The 21,440-nt window shown below is 39.4% G+C and overlaps 1 protein-coding gene across 1 annotated transcript in view; it reads right to left on the bottom strand.

Moving 5' to 3' along the window:
* The window catches only part of slf1 (SMC5-SMC6 complex localization factor 1), a 36,770-nt gene that overhangs the window by 13,537 nt on the left and 1,793 nt on the right, over positions 1 to 21,440 (bottom strand). Inside the window, exons 2-17 of the mRNA XM_014012524.1 lie at positions 20,253 to 20,364; positions 19,059 to 19,137; positions 18,697 to 18,922; positions 18,440 to 18,593; positions 18,087 to 18,209; positions 17,910 to 17,975; positions 17,244 to 17,390; positions 16,786 to 16,955; positions 16,171 to 16,305; positions 15,907 to 16,060; positions 15,626 to 15,794; positions 15,385 to 15,530; positions 14,248 to 14,342; positions 10,336 to 10,415; positions 4,452 to 4,544; positions 3,190 to 3,372 (exon numbers count right to left, since the gene is read on the bottom strand). Of these exons, the coding sequence (XP_013867978.1) occupies positions 3,190 to 3,372; positions 4,452 to 4,544; positions 10,336 to 10,415; positions 14,248 to 14,342; positions 15,385 to 15,530; positions 15,626 to 15,794; positions 15,907 to 16,060; positions 16,171 to 16,305; positions 16,786 to 16,955; positions 17,244 to 17,390; positions 17,910 to 17,975; positions 18,087 to 18,209; positions 18,440 to 18,593; positions 18,697 to 18,922; positions 19,059 to 19,137; positions 20,253 to 20,363 (2,131 nt within the window). The 5' untranslated portion in view covers position 20,364. The remainder of the gene's footprint in view (positions 1 to 3,189; positions 3,373 to 4,451; positions 4,545 to 10,335; positions 10,416 to 14,247; positions 14,343 to 15,384; positions 15,531 to 15,625; positions 15,795 to 15,906; positions 16,061 to 16,170; positions 16,306 to 16,785; positions 16,956 to 17,243; positions 17,391 to 17,909; positions 17,976 to 18,086; positions 18,210 to 18,439; positions 18,594 to 18,696; positions 18,923 to 19,058; positions 19,138 to 20,252; positions 20,365 to 21,440) is intronic.

The following is a 21,440-nucleotide window of genomic DNA, read 5'->3' as shown; positions in this document are numbered from 1 at the left end:
ATATATATATAGTGCAGACATCTTTATACTAGGCTACAGTAATACTGTATCTATGTATGCTATGTCCTGCTGGAGTATGACATGATTCGTGTCATTTGCAGCTGTGATGGGTTGTGTACAAACTAATACAGTATCAGAATGGTTTAAATGTGTACTTCTCATTCAACCACAATTAAATTCACTCTATTCAGGAGGCGCAGTTTATCAGGATAATATTTTTAATAACAATGAGCCATAATGGAATAGGAGTAACAACTTTCTACTTCTTACCTTTTTTAAAAATGTAATGAGTAGAAAATACAGATAACTGTGTAAAAATGCAAGAAGTAGAAGTAAAAAATAGGCTGAAACATAATTATTCAAGTAAAGTACAGATAGTCAAAATTTCTACTTAAGTACAGTAAAGTATTTGCACTTAGTTACTTTACAACTCTGCCTTCTCTGATACTGATCCAGTTTAAAGAAATGTGGCAGTTCATTAAAGAAAAGCACTTAAACCCAAACTATTTTTTCCAGCTCCAACTATATTTTGCTTTGGAGGATCAAAATGAAATGGTACGTGTTTCAAGCTTGAGGTGGACTAGAATGGTGAGTGGAGGACAGCATCATTGATTGCAGTCACGAGCCTGGGTGGTGACAATTTAAAAGGCCCCTTTTCTTTATTTCTCCACCCCCTTTGCTAACTGAGACACACCTCCTCTGTGTGCCAGGTCTGCTTCTTTTCACAGCTAAAGGCTCTGGGTCATTTTCCACTCCAATCAGGGGGGTACCGGCTGCCATGGCCACCCTGCAAAACTGAAACATTTCTACCAGCTGAGACAAAAAAAGGAGGTGCAAGGGAGTGCCAGCAGACTGTTGCAGATAGGTATGCAAACCAGCTCATTACAGCATTTGTAAAATAGGAAAATTGTGCATGCACACACCACAACATATAGCCAAGGACACTTCAGATTTAAGTATTAAAACAAGCCAAGCACATAGACAGGGGGTCATGTGGGGCGGCCTTGGGCAACAGAAGGAGGGGGGTGGGGGAGCCAAGTCAGCCTTGCCCTCAGCCATGGCATCCTTTCATTGCCAGCTTCATAAAGCCTGGAGGGACTGAGGTAATGGGGGTAGGATCTATCCATTCCACACACCCTGCTCATGCTATTTACCCGTAGAAATGCAGCCATAAACACATACAGAGCACAGGCCATCAAGCAGACAGACAGGCTTACAAAGGGGTGAGATCACTCCCGACTAAAGGCTTTGTTGGTGTGCCAGTGTCAGCGTTGCCCTCTCTGGCCTACCAAAACCTTGGCAGCTAGGTTCGGCCTGTCTGCTAGAAACAACTAGGACAACGGAGTGAATGCCCTCAATGAAAAATATTGTTTCAGGAAATGCAGCTGGCACTCGCAAGAGCAAAACACAAAGGAATATAATAAATAAGGAGACGGAGGAATGAAAATGCATCTGGCCCACTAGCCTGGTTTCTTACCACGGGAGTGTGCAGCAAGTCTACCTGGCCAAAACATTTTTTTTTAAAGGGAGTCTGATGTATGAGTGTTGGAAATGCAGCCACAAGCACAAAAATGCGGGATGAATAGGAGAAAAAAAAAACTGGAGTGAGCAACAATGTAAAGATGGTAACTAAGCATGATCTCTCGCCTGAAGCTAAAACTTTCCACATTTAACAGTCTGGACCTGAAGTTCTGAAAATGAAGGGGGAAAAAATGTCTGGGCTTATCGATGGTGTCCATGGCAACCAAATGAAGATCATGGAAAAGAGAGCGTGAAAGCCAGCGTAGCCTGGAGTCAAGAGGACCACCTCCTCGCCAACTCCCCGCTGTAGCCTTCAGCTGAGCCGTCATCAAGGTGGGAGGAAAAAGCAAACAGTCAGTAGAGAATGAATGAAGGAGGAGAATAATGTAACAAGCCCAAAGGGTGTTTCAAAGTGACTGAATTCTCATTCCCATTGTTTTGTTTGGTCCAACAAGAAAACCTGGCCTAGACAGTCAGTCAGACGTCTGCTGATCTCTCTCCTCTAATTTTACACATACAGGAAGCTGCTTCATTTGACCTCTTTAAGTTTGCTCTCTCTTACTCAGGAAAGGCTGAAAAAGAAAGAAAGAAAAAAAACGAGAGCACTCTTTTGTTTCCTCTCCGGGACCAAACAATCCCAGACTAATTTATTTTTTGAGGACAGAATATGTACATGTGTTAATGGGAAAGTCGAATCAAATTAACTATAATTAGTCAAACTGAGAAGTGTGCTGAGAAAGAGGTATGATACGTCAGAGACTTGTTCATTGCCAGGAAAAAAAAAAACTGGCTCTCCTCACATACTTTAAAACACATACACACACACTTTCTGTTACACCTGCTGCTGTACAACCAGCAACGCCACCTTCTCCTGAGCACCGACACCCATCACGCTCACTTCAACCCCCCCTGAGCTCACACTGCATGAAGACATGCAAACCACTGCTGTTGTGACGCATTTCTGCAAAAAACTAAAAATAAAACTCATGTCAGTTTTACCAGCGACCCATCCTGACTCCCCTAATCTTGTCATAAAGATATTAGCCGAAGAAGACATCTTCAGAGGCGATGTAATCCGTTTAGATGGACACTGTGGTGTTGAGCTTTTTGATGAAGACAAACAGGAAGTTTAGACAGATGAAGACGGTATTTATAGTCTTTTGTTCTTACACTATGGAAGACGGCAACTATCCTCTGGGCACAAGTAATACATCTATGTATCTTGGACAGTTCAAGGTTCCTGAGACACTGCAGGTAACTGTGAATACCAGATATACAAGGACCAACAAAAATGACAAGACATGACTAAACTGTACATGAATCAATCACAAACACCAGAAGGGAAATTCAGAATGAAATCTTGACTTCTGATTGGATTTCCAGATTTTTATATGAAGTGACCATGCAAAAAGTAGAATAGTGACAGAGCCCACCAAAGCACCTTTGACCACTCTGAAGGAGTTGCACACCTTAGACTGATGAAGAAACTGGGCAACAGTTGCATGCGCAGTCTCTCCCATCTCATCTGCTGAAGTTTGAACAACACTCATTTATATTTTTTCTTACTCATCTATTACAACATTCTGTTTCTCAAAGCATATTGTGAAACAGAAAAAAAGTTAGCGTTCGCAAAAATTGTTGCAAGTGTATATCGTGGAGATGACTCACCTGCGTGTTCCAGTAGCATTTTAGCTATGTCCATGTGGCCGTTCAGCAGAGCATCATAAAGAGGACTCACTCCACCAACCTGGCCGTTGAGGACGGGGGCGGGGCGGTGACGGAGCAAAGCTTTCACACAGTCTGTGCTGCCATGATTACATGCTTCATGGAGAGGCGTCCAACCTGCATGGTCTACATTGTAAACCCACATAAAAAGAAACATTTTAACAATTAATATATTTAAAAAAGAAGAAAAAAAATATATATATATATATATATATTGAGACTTCCTTGAGACTGCTAATGGAACAAGTCTCATAATGAAGGCACAAGATATTGACAGGTTACCTTCCTCATACCTTGCTAAAGTAATTGGCTAGTTCTAAAAATTACCAACTATTCTTGACAACACATATAGAAAATTAGCAAAAAAAACTGCAAATCGTTAAAAGCCAAATGAATAACTTAAGCTTTTGCCCAGTAGAGCTTAAAAATGTGATACTCTTTTACTATTTTGCCCTGAAAAAATACAATAGAATAAAAAAATAGAATAGTTGAGATGAGGGTGCTAAAACTAATAACAAATAATGAATCTGTTTTAAGTTTAAAACTGTTATTTAGATGTTCTGAATAGGACACTAACATTAAATTACACGATACACAATATCAAAAAGGAAAAGAATGCATACTTCCAAGAACGGTTAAAATAGACGCCCCAACTTTTAATCATTTGTCAAGATAATCTTCTTAGATAGAAAAAAGACTTGTCAGACTACTGGGTTTTATCTTAATTATCACAGGTCATATTTTTGGAGCAAACCGCAAAGTGAAAACCGAAATTTTACAGTTTTATCTATTCTTCCTCTTGATCAGCCTCCTGCTGAGACACCAATTTAAGCAATTTTAAATGCTGATTATTATATGAGAGAAACCTTTAAAACAGCATCTTTCCATTAAAGAAAGGCGAGTAATTATTTTTGACCTAAAGAAACAAAGGAAATATGCCCATAAAATATCAAAAGGTGTTACATTCAGTCCGCAAAATGACTAGAAATCTATAAATCAGAGACCTCAGAGCCACCCTGCTTTCTTTCTAGACACACCCTTCACATTTTCGAGAAAGGTTAACCTCAGTGATGACGCACCCGCACTTCTATTTCCAGCCCCCTCCGGTGTTAACCGCTCTTCGAAACCCAGGAGCGAACGGGAGCGCAGCGAGAGAACGAACAAGACCGAGGTTACAGGAAAACGAGAACGCAAGAAAGCCTTACCTTTAACATTGATGTCTGTGCCAGGAAGTGCCAGGATCTGGAGCACCGTTTCCACTTGGTTCCTCTTGCAAGCTCTGTGGAGGAGTGTTTCTCCTTCAGCCAGGACACACACACGCACAGACACACAACGGACAAACCCACCGGAAAGCGAAAAGAGGTAGAAGAGAAGAGAGAAATCGCAAATTAGGGTGTGACTGAAATCCATCCCATTGTCCCCTCCGTTTGATATAGACACCAATAAAAGACCACCAAAATGTCCCCAAACACACACACACAAAAATCTGACCTAAAAAAAAGTGTGACCCACCAATGAGGATGCGATTTAAGGAGTGATGAGAAAGGGGGGTAATCTTCAGGCGGGGATTAAAATAAATGAGAAAAAAAACCACATTACCGATGAAAAGTTGGGTTCATTTTCTTCGCTCTTTTATATCGTTTACACAGATTTTTCAGCGTACACCCCCTTTGCCCAACTAAGTTGCTATAAAGGGCAGAAGCAGAGTGAATAAATGCAGTGGTGAGTAAACTGTTTCGCTTCCTGTTCGCTCATCCCTAAAATCTCACTTGAGAGGAAGTTATGGTAGGAAGCCCAGACACAAAAACTCTGGAAGGATTCTTCACAGAGTTTGGGTTCAAAAGCTCTGCTGGGCATTTTCACCACGTGGTATTTATTCAGCAAACTACTAGCAAAAAATAAAAAATAAAATAAAAAAGAAGAGGAACTAAAACTCTAAAGATTCCATTAACATTTTTAAACAAAGTTTTCTTCCAATTTTCCTTCTCTTGTTCACTGCAGCCCTTACTTTATTCAATACAACATAAAATCAGGAATCTTTTAGAGGCCCAGAGCCCCCCGTCTTTTTATGTATGGCTGAACTTCAGAGGGAAGTTAAAGGCCAAGCATGAGTGGCTCTGCGCTTGCAAGTATAATACAGACCTGCAAAGCCTGTAATAAATGCTTTACTGGTTCTCCCCAGGATGCCGTGGCTGTACAGGGGCACCGCTCAGACGCACATAGAGCAAAGACTGGGGTGGGAAAAAAAAGGTGGAGGAGGAATAAATAGGATATGAAAGAAGAAGCGGTGACAGTGAAAGTAAAAGGGTTTCCTGCATTTCAAAGCATGCTGGTATAATATTGAGATTCCTGGATCCTATACATTTTGAAGAATTCCTTTTTACCGGGAAACATTTTTGCTGGTGCAAAAGATGCATTAAATGGCCCTGGCGGTAATTTGAATGTGGAGGGATTTTTTTTTGAATATCTGTTCATACACACATTATACAAAAATAAAACTTAACATTTGTGGCAACATTCACAGCTAACACATTTTAAATCTCAATGTTGCAAAAACCTCTATCAACCGAAGACTGCAGGAAAACATTACTAATTCAATAACATATATAATAACATATATCCAGAAACACATATGATAGCAACGTTTAATATGTAAAGTATTAAAAAAAGTGAAAAAAAATTTGTAAAATGTTCCTGAAAAAGTGACAAAATCATATTTAAATAAGCAATTAGAGGCAAAAAAACACAAAAAGGCTGAAGATGCAATCATTCAGCTGTAATTATTTTGGATTGATATTTTGTGATGTAAAACTTTTTTTTCCTATTATTCATAACCAGAATATTTTGTCGTACATGAAGCTAAAAAGTCAAATCTAGAAATAAAAAAAGTTTGTAACCATTACATCCCACAGCAGACACCCAAGTGGCTGTACAATATCAGTACTTGGAACTCTAGGTCAATTAGCGAAGCAAACCAATATATTTTTAAATTAAAAATCAAAAGTGACCAATAAGATGCCAGAGCCAAACCCAAACTGTAGTCTTTAATGAGTAAACTGTACGATGTCAGGGTTCTTTGTGGGCTGCTGTGCTATTACCAGGCGCTAAAACGCTGTGATTAAACAACCATTCCACTACACCCCATGTGTACACATCCTCGCAAATGCCAGGGCCAATCCACGCAGTGTTAAATCACTTTAATGGCTCCAATTTGGACACAACGCCTCTATTATAGGGGTAATTGCATGCTCAGCATTTACAAGCACGGAAAGGATAAATCCGCATGTCCTTTTCTATAAATCCCCAGTTTCACACTTTAATAGAAAAGTTAAATGTATGTGTTGCTCTTTATATCCTTCAGTCTGCACGCTGCAGTCCTGTAAAGCACTGCTTTGGCCCGTTGATCCCTGGACCAAAAAGCTGCTGGAAGCCTGCAACAATATTATTTCCTAGGAATGTGTTATGGAGGTATTCTGTGGTCAGTTATTTGACCATTTTAAAAATATTTGAAGACTTCTACTGTCGCTGGTTTTAAAAGCAAAGCACTAGAATCATTCCAAAGTGGGGATTACTGCTGCTTTACCCATTTCTGACTAAAAAAAAAAGACTAGACTTAAACACCAGAATTTAGAAATATTTACCTGTAATATTACTATTTACTCTGCCAAAATGACAACGGTTAAGAGCAGCAAACATCCTCTTGACATCTTCTTTGTCAACAGAAAATATAATTTTATAAACCTAGATAATCTTAGACAATTAAAATAAAAATGGGTGGCTCGGGTTACATTTCATCTTTACATTGCTTTAGATAAATGTCACTGTTAAGCAGTGTTACACATTGCAGGTATATTGTTTTCCCAAATTGAAGTGTGATATAGTATGAAAAAAATTGTCATACACACATTCTTTACAGAAAATCAATATGTAGCCTCAAGAAGAGGGAGCGATTGGTGAAGGTCAGCAAACTGCACATCTGGATATGACCAGTGAAACAAATGATCCTTTTCTGAGAGCTATCAGAGGAGTACGATGTTGGAACTTCACAATTCTATAAGAAAACAAAAGAAGCATAGCGAAGCGAAACAAGTGAAGGAACCTGCGCAGCTGCAGATTGTGGGTGTAAAGGGACTTCACAATTTCGAGACAGTTTTTGTCTCCAAATGTTTTTTTCTTCTTCTTTTTGCTTTGTTTTATTTTTATTTTTTTACAGCTGCTGTTGAATGCATTTTCAAGCTCTACGCTTTAGCCCAAGTAGACAGAATTTTTTATTACACCGACAAGACAAATGTTACTTTAAACTCCATCTGCTGAGCAGCAAGAAATCATACAGCTGAAAACTCCAGAACTACAATCCCTAAGTAATCATCTGCAGAACTTTTTCATAACAATGTTAAAAAAAACTTCAATGAAAAAATACAGATCTTCAGCTAGTTCTGAAAATAAGTGTTTTTCAAGTAACCTCAACATAATAAAGAAACACAACATAAAAATGGTCAAAACAAATATTTTTCCCCCAGTGTTTTCAATATATTTTAAATAAAAAAAGCAACAATTTCTAAAATAAAGATGGGGCATGCATAAACCTGAATGTGTCACGATTGTAGCCTAATATTGTATTTTACTTGCTCAATAGTTAAAAAGCATAATTTTGTATTTCTTAACAGATGAAAGCACATAAGCCAGTTTTGTGCCTGGATTTTTTTTTTGTACTACAAAACTATGTATTTGGAAAATGTAGTTTTTCCACTGTCCTAATATCTGTCACACACACACACACACACACACACACACACACACACACACACACACAGTCTAGTAATAGTATCCTTGTGGAGATATTGCAATGACTTCCTTTTTTTCTACAGCTTAACCCTGACTTCTTACTCTAAAATCTAACATACCTATCCTTAACATAAACTGAATTCATACCTTAATTCATACAATTTTTATAACCCTGACCCAATGGCCTTTACCTTCATAGGAATGTCCCATAAGTAGGTTGTGGTCCCAACAAGTAGGTATTTTTGTGCCCAAATAGTAGTGAATACTCACCTGCACACACAAACACACAATGCTCCAAAATTTGTAGACTGCTTTGTACCTCCAGGAATTAATTAAACTAATAGATAAGAGACAACTATGACTCAATGCAATTATTTCATATCAAACGTAAAGGCAACCAAAAATACTGGGATTAAAAAGTTCTGTTGCCTTAAAAAAGCATTGAGTTCACATTGAAAAAAAGATTCAATAAGTCAAAAAGTCATTTGGTCTAATAATAAAGCTTAGTAATTGAGATGTCACACCTGATACGAGTGTGTGTGTGAGTGTGTGTGTGAGTGTTTTTTTAATACAACTTTCCTCAATTTTTGTTGCATTGGCCCAGAACTTTTTATCATAGTAGTAGGATGACTTTCAAGGGGTTCCCACAATAAAATAAAAAAATATATATATATTTCTCATTGCATGCTTTCCGTATTCATGAACAATGTACTCAGTCTTTGAGTAACTTCATGTGAATATTGACATTACCAATTTATCTCAGGGATGATGTGCAGCAAAATGCAAACACGTTTTAAACAGTGAAACTCAGCAGTTCCTGTTTGACAATCTATATGCAGTATATTTGGCCTCATTAAAATTGATATCTATGCCGAGCTTCAAAAAAAAAAAAAAAGGCAAATGCAAAACTGGAAAAGAGAAGTTGCTCCCAAATCCCTCAACCCCTCTCAGCTACCGTGACAAAGATACAAGGGTTTCCACAAGGAAAGTCAGATGCTCTAAAACAAAGATGTGTGGAACACAAGAAAGCAAGCTTACACAAGTGGGTGAAAGTGCCTGTAAGAGAAAAATAAGAAGGGAGAAAAGGGGGACGAGAGGGGAAGGGATGAGAGGGCGAGAGGGGAGGATGCTGTGCCGATGGTTCATCAAAAATTAATGCCGAGTGCATCGGTATAGAGATCACGTAGTAGAAAAACAACACATGCCAACAGCTTTGAGTCTCCTGCCTCAGCTTCTCCTCCTCTAGTACCTCTCCTTTACCCTCCACCCTTCCTTTGCACCGGCACAGGGCCTTTCTGATCAGGTGGAGGAGGGAGATATGAGCGCTGACACTTTCGAGAGTTCACACTGAGTGCACTGCCTATGATTGCAGGAAGTTCCATCAGCGTAGCCACTGTAAAGTTGCAGCTTTACCCCATTCAACATCTGAGATAAACTCTGCAAACTTTCAATTTTAATTGTTTCATTAGAAGAGAAAAATATTCACAGTGACAAGACAAGATACAGACAGTCCAAACTCAGTAAGGTACACAGCAGTCCCACTTATTCATACAAGCAGCTTTTGAAGCTGACAGGCTGGAAGCAACGACCAATGGAAATCAATCACCATCTCCATAAATTATGTTGCTCAGGAATAAACTGAAAGTGATGACAGAGCTATCATGTTCCTCTTTAAAGATGACCTCGTGTCATGCATCAGTTTATTAAAAGTCTGAATGTTGCAAATGTGAGGCAGTATCGTTAAACAGGTGTGTGTGGGCACGTATTTGCCACATCGTGGGAACCAAAGCCCGGTCCCCACGGGTACGGATGTTAATTCTGGGTGGGGGGTTGGGTTTAAGACCAAGGTATGAACTGAATTTAGGTTAGTTTTAGGGTCAGGTATGTACCTGTGAGGTTAATTTTAGGGTAAATGGTCAAGGTTAGGCTATAAAAATTACCTGAAAATGAATGTAAGTCAATCCATGGTTCCACGGGGATATAAAAACAAACTGTGTACTTGTAAGTGTTACCTTTTTTAGGACTGTTTCTGGGATACAAATCTACCTTATCAAGACCAGTAGTCTTTATGGGGACCAAAAAACAGTCCTAATTTAGTGTAACTCTATTTTTGGGTTGAGGATCGGGTTTATGTGTGAATTGAGTTTAGGTTAGGTTTAGAGTTAAATACGTACTGGGGGTGTTAAGGTTTAGATTAGTGGGTCCAGGTTAGTTTTAGAAATGACTGGAAATTTATGGAAGTCAATGAATGGTCCTAACAAGATAGAAATACATACTGTGTGCACACGTGTGTGTGTCTCTTACCTGCTACATTGACTCTGTTCAAGCCTTTGAGGGTGTTCTCTTTTTCTGAACTTGTTTCATTCACCAAAACGTTCTGACTTCTGCATGAAGACAACAAACATTGTAAGCAAACATCGTAAGGAAAACAACAACAATAACAAAAACAATACTTTTCTTACCCATTTCAAATAATTAAAAAAACTGAGATATCATCCCTGATTCACCTGATCAAGGTCAAAGTTTTAGTGATTGAGAATTGCAGAAGATGAAGTCACACGGAAAGTGGAAACACCTGTTATGCAGTAAAATGTGCCTTTAGCTAATTAATCCCACGTGGCGTGGCATCATCTTATTTTACATTTGATGATATCTGTCAAACCCCTCACTGTGTTGGCTCATACACACTTGCTATCCTCTTTTCCTGTATCCAAAGTAGTCCCCCCCCCACCCCAGTCCCACTTAACAGCTTAAACGCAGAGATGAAGAACTCGACGTGAGAAAGCACATTAGGGAAAATAACTAGTAAAAGAAAGTGAAACCTCTTCAAAGTAGTGGCATGCTAATAGCGGTGGGTTGTCACTAGTCCTGCATGTTGGTACGGAGCATCTGCCTGCTGCACGAAGCCTGACAGGTGTCTTGCGTGTGTACGCCCGTGCGCGCGTGTGCGAGCGCGGGTTGCATTAAAGTGGAGTGCCATCCGTATTACAGGGAAGAGGCTTGTTCCCTGGTAATTGGGTTGTTCAGAAGCCAGGAAGGAGCTGCCAGCAGTGAGGAGGAAACACACGTCCTGTCACGTTGCTTGTTATTAGCAGGGACAAGGCTGAGAAGAGATGAGACAAGCTCTGGGTGTATTTGAACGCGCGAGAGACTCCGTAATGCTATGATGAGGGCACACCATTTCTCATCACAGAGTATTTCACCTGAATGTCCCCCTGACTGTCCACGCACGCTGGCAGCAGCGATGGCTGGAGGTACTCTACTTGGCTTGTGTAACGCTCTATTTTGGGGAGGCCAGCATTCTGTTAATGGTACAGTTAGCAGTTCTGGGCCTGGTGCAGGGTGTGTTCTTGGTGGTGGACTCAGAAGAAACAAATCGTGAGCAATTATTAGCCGTAATTACTACCCAGTCCAATTGCAGGAAACCCTATGCATGGCAACTAACCTCTCATATCATCTTTAATATTTTAAATCATACTATATTAAAAAAACAAATAGAATAGTTTTTTTCTTAAATTACATTTGGAACTAGGGATGGCAACATCAGATTTCTGAAGATGTCCAAATAACTTTGAAAATGGGCTTTGTTGTCTAATGATGATTTTTTTTTCTTTAAAGGCCCTGTGACATGCCTATCCTTCAAACACAGAAAGTCAAAGAAAACATCTTTATACTGAAGAAAATTACCATAATGATAATACACATGATTTTTACTCATTTTGTCACATAACTGACCTATTTCCTTTTGAACTTGGTTCAGTCAAAATGAAACAGGAAGTGACATCAAAGGGGGGAACTCTTTAATAAAATAAACTCCCTGGTCTTTGTTTATTAAAACAATATTATTTAAACTTTAACTCTTCTTCATCTCTCTTTGAGAGAGACTCAAAAAATTCTAAAGAAACATCAGATTCTACTCTACAGCCTGTGCTGTTAGCTGTTGTAACAACGCTCTGATCACATGCAGACATTCCCCTTTGACATCACTTCCTGTTACATCATATGCAAATATCTCAACAACTGTTCATCTTAGCGGCATGAAATTTATTTTGCAATATGTTATCAATGTTATCTTTCCAAAAAAATGTATGTTTATTATAAAAAAAATTATGTTACAGGCACTTTAAAATTGATAAGAAAATTAAGCAATTTGCACTGCGCTGTCATCAACATTGTAAGCCCCCAAAAATAAAATACATAACCCTAAAAAATAAACAATTGGAAAAAGTAGAAGTCCAATTGTTTTTTTTTAAATGATTATTATTACCATATGTAGAAAAAAAGGGTTCTGTCATATTTTTAAACTATATCATATGATATATTGAATTTCTTCAAATTAGCGTCCAAGCTAGCCAACGCAAATGATGTCGCTGTTAGTTTTTTTTTTCAAGATGACAGCAGCAAAGATGCACAGAGTATTACTAAGCAGCAGGCAGGAGGATAACCTCAGTTTAATTATAGCTTCCCTTCTGCTAACAGCGCTCAGCGCCACGCAGCCAGTCGGTGAGTTAAACGGCCGTCTCAACAGTCGCTCAATCAGCCGCCCTGTCAGCTCGGCGCAGCTTGGACATGTGCCCTCACGGCAGCTCATCTGTTGAAGAGGATGAAACACATTCGCCTTCTCTCATATATAACCTCAACACCCTCCTGAGAGCCCCCTAATGTGTCAACAAACAAAAGTTAAAAGTGTCATGTTGGCTTCTCACAACATTACAACCTGCTGGTGACTTTTCCTCCCAAACATCTTGCGTTGTGTGCTCTCAATTTGCGGGCCATTTAATTCTCCTCTGAAACCATCATCACAATGGAGATATTTAAACTTAAAGCTTTCAAAAATGTTCAGCTTTAAATACACGTTATCTTATAAGGTTAATATTCACATTATTTGACGCTTTTTTAACACGACGGCTTTGGTTTCGAACATTCTTTGAGATGAATAAGTGTGGCAGATTTCTAAATGTTTCAGTGCAAGATAAATTGATTAAGAGTGTCAAGTTCATTGAAATTACGTACAATATCAAGAATTCAACCATGAAAGGGAGGAAACAAGATTTGCTTTTGGTGTCTGTTCTCAATTTATCACAGGCTTTGTCATTTTGGTTTCGTTCTTTCTTTTAGGGTCAAATGATTTTTTTACATGCCCTTTGGCACTTCTTTATCTCATCCGCACAGACTCCATTCCTTGTTTAATTCGGTTCCGCTCGTGTCTGTGTCAAAATTAACTCGAGAAGCGAAAAGCTTTAAGAGAGAGCGGGGAGAGAGGATGGAGGGAAGAGGAGGTCTGGTCAGTGCGTGAACCGGTAGCCTCCACGTGAACTTGCTCCCTGGTGACTCCGGCTCCTCTCCAGGCCAACTACCTGCTGGTGGAGCAGCAGATGTCTGACACAGAGAGCATGGAGGGAGTGTGTGTGTGTGATTGCATCAAGAGAGAGATTTAGTATGCAAGGATAGATCGAGAAAAGTGAGGAGGGGGAAGTGTGGGCTGGGTGTAAGGTAAGAAGCAAGGGCCTGATGGGATATCCAAATCTATCTGTTGACTCAAAGTACGAACCACACAAATTGTGTGTGTGTGTGAGAGAGGAGGGGCTTAACCTCCCTTTGCACCCCTCCTGTCAGCCAGCACATACTGATAAGATCAGACCTGGGCATGACCCATCACATGCCAACTCCTCACGCTCTGGCTGACCTCCACTTGTCTGTCTCCAGCTCCCCCACCCCTCACACCACCAATCCCCCCCACCCCCGCACACTTCTCCTCCCTCCAGGTGCTCCTTTGTTCCTTTTTCACTTGCACTTCTCATCATATCTTCGCGCTCACCTGTTCTGCTCCATGCAGCGCTGTCTGTCCCTAACTATGTGGGTGGAAACCTGACAAAGGAGGCGTAGCAAATTGCTGGTTGAATAGTTCTGTTATTTTAGACTCTCTGAAGCCGACAAAGACGAGACGAAAACAAAGACTGAAGAAGATATGGTGACATATGCAGCTTTCAGAAAAAGAAAAAAAAAATCCATACGTTTTCTCTAAGGAAAACAGTTTTGTTAAAAGTGTCACAATTTTAAGAGGTGCTTTATGAACACAGTGAAAGGAGAGAGCCCCTATCAGGTCAAAAATACATCCAGTTGATGTATTACACTCTTTTGTTGCGCTTCAGGCTCTTTTGACAAAGCACAATGTAAACTAACAAAGGTATTGACAGAAGGCTGAGTGTAACTGACCTGCTGGTCCCTGGACTGGTGCAGCTGTGTGAGGTGGGTCCAGCACCACTGGGACGCTGCGCTAAAGCTCCCAGAGCTGGCAGGTAAGAACACACCTGTCAGAAGTCACACACAAGGTCAGACAGAGTCTTTTACACTTCAAGTGGAAGTAGGTGTCCCTGCAGGACCGGGTGGGCGAGAGAACCAGATGCTCTGCTGCAACATTATATGATGGTCAAACCACATCAGAAGTCTATTCATGGCGCATCGAGTTTAAACAAAGTTGCAAACATGCAAAACAATGTGCTTTAGGCCTGTACAGGTACTGATATCAGTGTAATTAAATCAAAGAGTTGAAGAAATTATTGGGGTTTAGGTTTATATAACTGATTTAAATTACATACACATGGTGTGGTCTTACGATAGAACTGTAATGATTGTTGAATGTGACTGTTTCGCATAACTTGATGATTTTTATATTAATAGCTACATGCCTGAAAACAAATTCAACACATAACTGAACTTTTAAATCCTCATTAGGGTAGGTTTTTGATGTCTGAGGGGCATGGCTTCAGTAGAACAGGGACCCCTCCACTGACGACGTAATCAAATAGGCGGAGCCATGCCTCGGAGCTTTTGTTAAAATCAAATGCACTTCCTGGTTGTCGGGCTGAACTCTTGGTCACTTGATTAAACCAGACTTCAGTCATTACAGTTCTATCATAAAACTATACCATGTGTATGTAATTTAAACCAGTTATGTAAACCTAAACCCCAATAATTTCTTCAGATTTATGATCTACTTTTCATAAACTTGGCTTCCCCAAAAGAAAAAATGATTTTTTTTGAGCAATAGATAAGCAATCACAAAGACCATCTACAGTAGTATTTATGTTTCTTATAATAATTAGCTTTATATCTGGCCTTTTACTTCTCAACTTAACAGGGACAAAACAGTACATTAAAGCAAAAAGTAAGTAGTTTTCTCTGCTGTGAAATTATACTATTTCCTATAAAGATTGATTTTGGCTGCATTAAAAAAAACAGAATCACTCTAAATATCAAGCACAGTTCACTGAATCAACCAAATTATTCAGCTGTTAAAATACATTGTTAAGTAAAAAAAAAAAAAAAAAAATTTTAAAAACACACACGCACCATTTTTTTGAGTGAAAGTGGTCCATCGCCCACAGTGAACTCATTTCTGCAGCAGAGATTCCTGAATGTGGCATCAGCCATCACCAACCTAAGCCTGGAGGAGCGAACACAACCAAGCAGCTCCACTAAAACTGCTGGAGGTAAATCTACGGGAGAAAATAAAGAAAATAAATTACTTAAAAGGGGGAAAAAAAACAATATAATTGTAATACATTTGTGCTGTTCAGTTTTTAGGGCATACCCTGGCTAATGACTGCAAAATGTTCTGATAGGTCTTTGAGGCCTTTTTCCACCAGGCACTGATTCAGTCTGAAGTGCTGCTGACACCAGAACTCCACTGCCACGGACAGCAGGTGCAGCAGAGTGTCTGCCAAATACATCTTCTGTTTCTCCTCTCGCTTGGCAGAATACTTCAAAGAAAAGAAAAACAACTTCAGACTACGGATCATACAAAGTAACTTATAATCTATGAGAGACATAAATGTGGACCCCTTTATCAGATGAAAAAATCAAAGCATTCACCGTGGCAGCAGCCTGCACTATGAGCTGAGTGAGCTGCTTCACAGCACGGGACAACAACGTGGAGCGTTCCCACACGGTCCAGAAGGTTCCATACAGCAATGAACCTGAAGTCGGCGTGGGCGGGACCTGCGTCGGCTGGAGCAGCGCCAGGTTTCTGAGAGTGAAATTCGAGGGTGCATACAGTCACATTCAAGACATTCACAGTACAGAGCAAACCACAGATCTTCTTTAAAAGCAAGAAAAGTAGTTCATTTAAACCGTTACCCGATGGAGATAGAGCAGAGTTCCCCCTGAAAGAGCTTGAGGAAAAAAGCAAGGATGTCGGAATGGAACTGAACGACTGCGGGTAAGGAAGGTCCAGGTAGAGGGTGGCAGGTGACGCTGCTGGACAGGCAGTACCTTTGGCGATCAAACACGGGGATAAATTTAATAAAATCACTTTGCGCATCACCCAGCTGCAAGAGCTACTCAATGGCTTTGTCCAAATTCTGGGGCTGCATCCTTCGAAGGCCAAATATAATGGCCAATTATGTCACAGCTATGCACAAATGCATTCTTCTTTTCCCTGAATTGAGGGACGGGTCCAGTGTTTTCTTCTTAGCCCACCCTATCCCATGATGCATTGTGGCGTAAGGATGGGAATAAAGTTAAAGGCTAGACTGTCCAAATTCACAAACACTTTCTACCGGTGTTCCCGGTCGACAAAGGAGTCAGCCCACGTTGACCAGGTAGGCCAGGTTCTTCGAAGGACACATCCCCTGAATTTGGACTCAGCCATCAACTCCAGAATGTGAAAAATCCTTTCAATACTTATAAAAAAAACGTAAATACCCAAGAGACTTTTTTTTCCCAAGAAATCTCACATGACATGAAGATTACCTGATGGCTGTCTCTAGAAAAGGCCACAAGCCCGCCTTGCACTGAGGACACTGCAACACTTGGGTATAATATTTCTTCACTGGGCCGGGAGCTGACCACGGAGGGTTGATGAGGAGCAAGTTTACCATAACCTCATGGAAATTTCTCAGGAAAATGGCTGTTGTGTTACCCTGTACAATGTACACACAACAGGTGCTTCAAAACTTTACAGAAGATTCATCCATTTATTTGTTTTTCAAATAAATTTTTTACTTTTCTCCTAAATATGTGCTCTTTATCAGTGATCCAATGAAAATAAACACATAGGATTGTGGCACACAGTGACAGTTAAAATACAAGCCAGTACAGACATTCAACGGTGTTGGGGAATCAATGATCTGTCTGCACAACGGCCCCTCTGGCTCTTATAGTGGAGGCAGCAGGTGAGACTTTCTGCAGTCTGGTAATTCTAGTCCTACCTGCTGTGCGTATTCTAGGAGGGAGATCAGGTGCGTCGCTGGTGGCAACAGACCGGGAAACGCATCGCTTCTGATTGAGTCCAAGGCTTCATTGAAGAGGCCGCACTCCATCATACTGCCAACGTTGCTCAAGTCTGCGACTATTGCCTGGAGGAATAACAGAACAATGGTAAAATGAAAAAAGTATATGGAAAGCAGGAAGAAAGAAGGCACTGAAAGAGACAGAAGAGAAGAGAGAGAGAGGGACAGAGAAAGAGCGAGAGAGAAAGAGAGAGGGCAGAAGGGTAATGGGAATAAGTAGTGAATGGGCATCAAAAGTTCCTGAGGGTCATTTCTGACCGCCGCTTATTGGCAAATAGCATATGGACTCAGAAAGTCCAGAATGGAAATACAAGAGCACTTCTAATAGCAATCTGACAGACATCCACTTGGGTAAAGTATGGACAGGACAGTGGAGAGTATTGTTAATAGGTCTGCCAATCAAAGCTCTCAGAGGTGGTTAAATCAGTGACCTGGTTTTGATGCGCCCACGCTCTTGATGTCACTTTCCATTGAAATGTATGACATAAAGGAAATTGAATGACCTGATCTGCTCGATGAAACACAGAGTTATCTTGTAGATGTATGTATAGTGGTGACTGTGGCTGGGTGTGGATATGCAGGCACCTGTGAGTGGGGACGATCGGGGTCATGGTAACCTAGAAATTCGGGGAAGCGTAGTCTTGGCTGCTCCTACAAGGAGAAAATAACACAAAATATTGGAAAGAACAAAAGATTATCCAGGTAAAATAAAATCCAATTAAGGCTTGGTTAAATTGTGTTTGAAATCATTTTGAAACACACCTCCTTGTTGGTAACGAAGCTCTTCAGCTCGGCTTCGAAATGAAAGAAGTTGTCTTCTTGAAAGTGTGTTTTTTCCTTTACCATCTGATCATTCATGTTGAAATTCATATCCATACAGTTGCTCTGTCAAAAAACGGTACCAATTTCAGGACAATATTGGTCAAGTTAAGCCACAAATTAAATGAAAATAAATAAATAAATAAACTATTATTATATATGCAAAAGACACATACTATCACTTTGTATATATGACTTTGAAAGTGTCATCCTTATGTTTGTAAATAGAAAATAAAAGAATAGAAATTCAAATTCAAATGCGAGCAATGAAATCTGACTCCAACACGGTGACCTACCCCAAAGAGGTGTTGGACTATGTGGCTCACTGGGTAGCAAGGAGCATTGTGGGAACTGGATTCCTCCGTAACAGGTTTTGCCATGACATGAGTGATGGAGGTGTAGGTGGGGGGAGGACTGTTGTATACTTCTGCTCTGCCAGCTTTTAGCAGCCTGGGTACAAATGACAAGAGATACGACATTTTTCACGTTGGTTTCAGCTTCATTTATACACCAGTGTTTTGAGATTTGAATCATTTTTTCAGCAGCTGCCCACCGTTTGAACATGGCTCTTCTGGTGGGCTCTTGAACCATGAGGAGAACCCTCCAGCCTTGGAAAGCACCCGTTATTCTCCCTTTGGACACCTTCTCCCTCCACTGTCTGACAGGGTAGAAGGCAGCCGAAGAACTTGTGAAAATGGCCACTTCATACTGGCCCTCTGCCAGCCACGAACCATTCTTAACACTGTCCAAGATGTAGTCTGGAGTCACAACCCACTTTCCTGGGAATAAGGAAACACCACCAGAGAGGACTGAATTCACTGACAAGTGTTGTGTTAACCATGTGACAGTTAAACAGTATATATATTTTTTTATTTTTTAGAAATTTATGCTAATAGAATATCTTTAAAGACTGACCTGCAGCACAAGCTGCCAAAAACTTCTCACTGGACAAAACCTGTGGAATTATCAGATGGGTGCTGATGTGCTTATATATCTGCAACAGAAATATTTCAGCACTTCATTCAACAGTAACATGGGGGAAATATGAAAAAGCTGCAATAAAATAAGTACATTCAAAAGAGTAAAATAATAAAATGTTATTACTAATTGAAATTTAAGACTTTTTTTGTAAATCAAGGGGCAAAAAAATCACACACTCAAATCAAGATTACCAATTCTATAAGCAATTAAAACTGCTTTACGACTAAATTTAACCATAGTTGCTGACATTTTTCCGGTAAAAGGCAATTAAACCTGTTCAAACCTTTGTAGTAAACCAGTTACCTTGTCCAGCTTATGTCACCTTTAAGTAAAGGTGACATGAGCTACAAATAAAAATAAACACCAATTACCCAGAGGCAAGCTTGTTGTATAACCATTACGATTATAAATAGCAAACATTAAAGTATTACGTTTACAAAGGAGTCAGTTGAGACACCATGACGTAGAGAACTGCCACACTTAGTCAGCAGAAGTCAAACTCGGTTCATTGATTACTTACTGAATTAAATCTAATATAATAACATTTGTCACATGCATAGTAATACACAGTATGAGTTATAGTGAAATGTTGTAAGCAACACATACCCACACACAGAAGCTAAAGATTTAACTACAAATTTCAAACAAAATCTAAAATGCAAGCATGTGTAAGGTGCAAAACAATAAACTTCAGGAACAACACAGTCAAAACATCTTTTATTTGAATGGGGTAAACCGTATAATCTTTATTTGCAAAGTTATAAAATATTGCATAGAGTAAATATTATAGTTAGTGTAAAAAAGTAAATTAAATATAAATTATCCATGAGTTATAATAAAAGATTTGACAGAAAAAGTCTGACCTGAGAATTAAAAACAAAATTTCAGTCAAATACTTAAAACTGGAATTTGGCTTCTACCAACAGTTACTCCAGAACTGTAGTCAGATTATTGGTGCAAGAAATTTAAACTGTCTGAAACAACACTGTTTCACATTACAGCTTGTTATGCAAAGGATTTTTTTTAATGATGATACATCACTGCAGACGGACAGACTGAAAGACACGTCACCACTTTGTTTCCAGTCTGTCACATTCTTTTCTAAACTACACAAGAATCTCTACTCACCGAGCCACCAAGGTATTTGCCACCCAGCTTGTTGATGCCCTTAATTAAACTTTTCTTCTTGTCACGGTTTTTGATTCCTGAGATCTGGAAAATTTGTCTGCCACTCTCCATCCTGAAAAAGAAAGTGAAACAGAGACGCAATCGTTTCAGGTTAAATTTTACGTTAGACAAGTCTAAATGTGTCTGCACATGTAGGTCTCAGAACTCTGGAAGTTAGGATGTTGATTTTCTTGTTTGACCACAGAACGTTTAATTACAGGTTGGTGGAAAAAAAAACTTAAAATTTGCATAACAGGAAAATATTAAAATGGTGTTTATAAGCCATCAAACCAGTTTAATGTGCACCTTGTGTTTGTGAAACTCCACTGGAAAAATGGAAAGCCGTTTATGCAAAATCTATTTCCATTTTGTTTAGTTTGCCGATGAGGCCTGTTCAGTGTATTAAGGTGGATTGTAAACCAAAAGTTCACACTGCATTTAAAGAAAAGGACAAACATTCATACAATAATTCAGATATCTACAGTCAGCTCAGGCAACAAGATGCAGGTTTACAATCAACAAATATTGATTAAATAACAGTGTTGTTTGTTTTTGTTGCTAAATATGTTCTCTTATGATGTGAACCGTAGGCACTTGGGAATCCCCTCACAAAGCCTTCCTACAAGTAGATGCTTGATTAGCACCTTCTGAAGGTTCTAATATTTTGAATGTATTTGATGCACTTTTACATCAGCAATGGTGATTTGAGAATCCATGGTTAGGCTTGGCATCACTCATAGTACAGTTTTATGTGGAGTATGCTTATTTCCGTGATTTTACCCCTGAATTTTACAGTTTATTTTAATTAAATCAAATTCATTTTCTTATTGACTGAAGTGTCAAAATGACAGATGCATTTTAAAATGAAGAACTTGTACTTCACCCATCATAACAAAAGAGGTATCAGGTTTTTTTATTTATGATTTTTTTAACTGATTATTTAAGTTTCAGAAGTAAACAAGCCTTTGTTAAGGTTTTTTATGACTTATATTAGAGTTTAATTATCTCATTTGATGGTATTTGATATGTTATACCCCTGCTGGCTTTGACTTTATGTTTTATTGTGACATGTGGTTATGAATACCTTTTACATATTTTTCCCACACACTAACAAATTTATCTAAATCTGTACAGTGGTGCATATATATA

The sequence above is a fragment of the Austrofundulus limnaeus genome, unplaced genomic scaffold, assembly GCF_001266775.1.
Source record: "Austrofundulus limnaeus strain Quisiro unplaced genomic scaffold, Austrofundulus_limnaeus-1.0 Scaffold92, whole genome shotgun sequence".
Classification (NCBI taxonomy): Eukaryota; Metazoa; Chordata; class Actinopteri; order Cyprinodontiformes; family Rivulidae; genus Austrofundulus; species Austrofundulus limnaeus.
This window is presented reverse-complemented; position numbering and strand designations above follow the sequence as displayed.